Below are 3,022 nucleotides of genomic sequence, written 5' to 3'. Positions count from 1 at the left end.
AAAATTTTGCTTCTTCACACTTAGGGTTGTCTTTGCCTCTAAGCACATATTATGTCAGACTGTGTTATGGTAGTGAGATATGAAGACACGATGCACAAGAAGTGTTACACTGTGATCTTCTAGTTTCCTTTCCTGTGAGATGATATACATGGCTCTGGTTACCAAGTGCAGTGTATTTCCATGGGAGTAGTACCACTCAAGATTTTTCCTTCAGTGAAACAAAAGAAAAAATTTTCAGTATGATATATGTCATTTCAAGAAAAACTGATCCTAAGAAATTCACGTAGTCTCCATGAAATAGATGGCAGTATCTAAATATCTCATCCAACCCTGGGAATCAGTTTGGGAGAGGAGAAAAATGACAAAGAAAAAGCTGCTATATATGACAAAATTGACGAGTTAATAAAGTGATCCACTTCAATATTATAAAGAAATTGAAATCACAGAAACACAGACTCGAGGAAATAAACAGACAGAACATTCTGCTTTCCACAACCTGACTGAAGAGCAACAATATCTGGCTGTGAGGCTTTGAGCCCTGCAATCATGGGTGTTTATTCAGCCCTAGCACAAATGGTCCTTATAAAGCTGCCACCCCAAATAATCTTCTCAGAGTGCCCTTTATGTCTTCATTCCTGAGACTGTAGATGAAGGGGTTAAGCATGGGTGTGACCACACTGTACATCACTGAGGCTGTTGCACTTGACTGTGAGCTGTGTGTGGCAGCAGAGCTGAGGTACACACCTAGGCTTGTACCATAAAATAAGGAGACAACTGAGAGGTGAGATGCACAGGTGGAAAACGCTTTATACTTCCCCTGGGCTGATGAGATGGCACATATGGAGGTCACAATTTTAGAGTAAGAGTAAAGGATCCCAGCCAGGGGACCGCCAGCAAGTAGGAGAACTGCAAAATACATCACCATGTCATTAAGAAATGTGTCAGAACTGGCAAGTTGGTTCATCTGATTGAGTTCACAAAAAAAGTGAGGGATTTCCAAGTCTGCACAGAAGGATAGTTGTAATACCATTAAGCTTTGCAACAAGGAATACAGGGAACTGATAATCCAGGATATCAGGACGAGCAGTCCACAGAGTTGGGGGTTCATGATGACCGTGTAGTGCAGGGGGTGACAGATGGCCACAAATCGGTCATAGGCCATCACAGTAAGGAGGAAGTTGTCCAACATGCCAAAGAATAGGAAAAAAACCATCTGTGTGATACAGCCTGCATAGGAGATGGCTTTGTTCTGTGTCTGGATGTTCACCAGCATCTTTGGGATGGTGGTGGTGGTCAAACCAATATCTACCAAGGACAGGTTGGAGAGGAAGAAGTACATGGGCATGTGCAGGTGGGAGTCTAAACTGACGGCCAGGATGATGAGCAGGTTTCCCAACACAGTGATCAGGTACATGGAGAGGAACAGCCCAAATAGGATGGGCTGAAGTTCTGGTGCCTCTGATAGTCCCAGGAGAAGAAATCCTGAAATTTGTGTAAGATTCACTGCTTCCATGTGGTGCAGTTGACTATGAAAATATAAGTAAAGTACATGATTCATATTCACTCATGCAAGCATTAGTAATCTAGCTTAAGAACTACTATTTATATTTTAAAATTAAGAATTAGTGTCATATATGGTGGGTGGTCTGATATCCTTTAGGCCATCCCTAGTGCCATTTCTCATTAGAATTCTTTTTCCAAGTAAAGACACAGAGGAATTCTTGTATCTCACTCAATTTTTTCAGTAAGAGAAGAAAAAGTGAAAAGGCAATGGATGTGATGTAAAGCACAGCATGGTGACTCAAGCTAATAAAACTGAATTGTGTATTTGAAACTTGCTAGAGAGGAGAGTTTCAAAGCCCTTATCAAAGAAAAATGTCACCATGTTTTGACACAGGTTAACTACACTTAGTCTGGAGGTCATTTTGTATCATGTGATACAAATATGACACTATGTTGTACACCTGAAACTAATAAAGTATATTATGTCTATTCTAATTTCAAAACATTGCATGGCAATTGGTTGTTATGCATAAGAGTATTCTAACTGGTGTTTATAATTTTCAAAGTTATATGAAGTTTTTGCTTCCTTCTTTTTTCTCTTACATAAGAACTACAAAAACTTTCTATGTGACCTTTTTCCATGTGGTCTAAATATCATTTAATAAATCAGTTACTTAAACCAAAAAATTATACTTCAGTTTAAAAATGTTTTTTGAAAAAGCCATAAAGAGAACATGGTATCACTGACTGATAGACTGCAACACACAAAATTTATAAACTTTATACATTCTTCAAAAATGCATTTACACATACATAAAAGAACTAAATGGAAAACAGAGAGATTCTGTAAAAAACTCCAATTCTTTGCTAGAAAGAATCTAATCAAAAAATAAACTAAAGAAATATGCTCAATAATATTGTGATAAGCTTGCATGGTGACAGGTGATTTCTAGAATTTGTGTGGTGATTGCATTGCTGCAGATAGAGATGCAGGTCACTATATGTACACCTGAAACTAATGTCATACTGTCTACAAATGTACTTAAACAAACAAACAAAAAAGGAATGAAAACACTCTGATACCACTATCGAAGAGCAAAAAACTTTCAGGTGCACAACATAGTGAAAGGTATAATATTGTACTACAACTAAAATTTAAAATAAATAAAGTAATACACAGGTAAAACAAAAACTTTCCCTGAAAAATTTTGATAGTGACCATAAGCGGTTTACAAACCCACACATTTCCTTACTTAACCTCACAGGTAATGAAATAATTGAAAAGTGAATCTCATCAGCACGCTTGGTCTCACCTACCAAAAAAATGCTCTTTCGTGTGAATAGCCAGAGTGACACAAGATGCTGTGAAATGCATGTCTGTGCACTGCTATTGCTAGGGGGTATTTGTGAGCCCTCCTTGGTCCACATCTTTCTCATCCATAGGGAGACATAGTGTAATAGGCCCCATCATAAAATTTGTAAATGCCCTCACATCACTGTCTCTTCCTCCTCAGCTAAT

General features: G+C 38.1%; 1 protein-coding gene across 1 annotated transcript; it reads right to left on the bottom strand.

Moving 5' to 3' along the window:
- Nucleotides 1-580: 580 nt before the first annotated feature.
- Nucleotides 581-1,516, bottom strand: LOC118974593 (olfactory receptor 7A10-like). Its single transcript, XM_037028083.1, has one exon. The coding sequence runs from the start codon at nt 1,511-1,513 to the stop codon at nt 581-583; it is 933 nt and encodes a 310-aa protein (XP_036883978.1). The 5' UTR covers nt 1,514-1,516.
- Nucleotides 1,517-3,022: the final 1,506 nt, after the last annotated feature.

Source organism: Sturnira hondurensis, unplaced genomic scaffold (assembly GCF_014824575.4).
Source record: "Sturnira hondurensis isolate 20B ecotype Veracruz unplaced genomic scaffold, ASM1482457v3 Scaffold0019626, whole genome shotgun sequence".
NCBI classification, from domain to species: Eukaryota; Metazoa; Chordata; class Mammalia; order Chiroptera; family Phyllostomidae; genus Sturnira; species Sturnira hondurensis.
The sequence above is the reverse complement of the archived record's forward strand: the minus strand, read 5'-3'. Positions and strand labels throughout refer to the sequence as shown.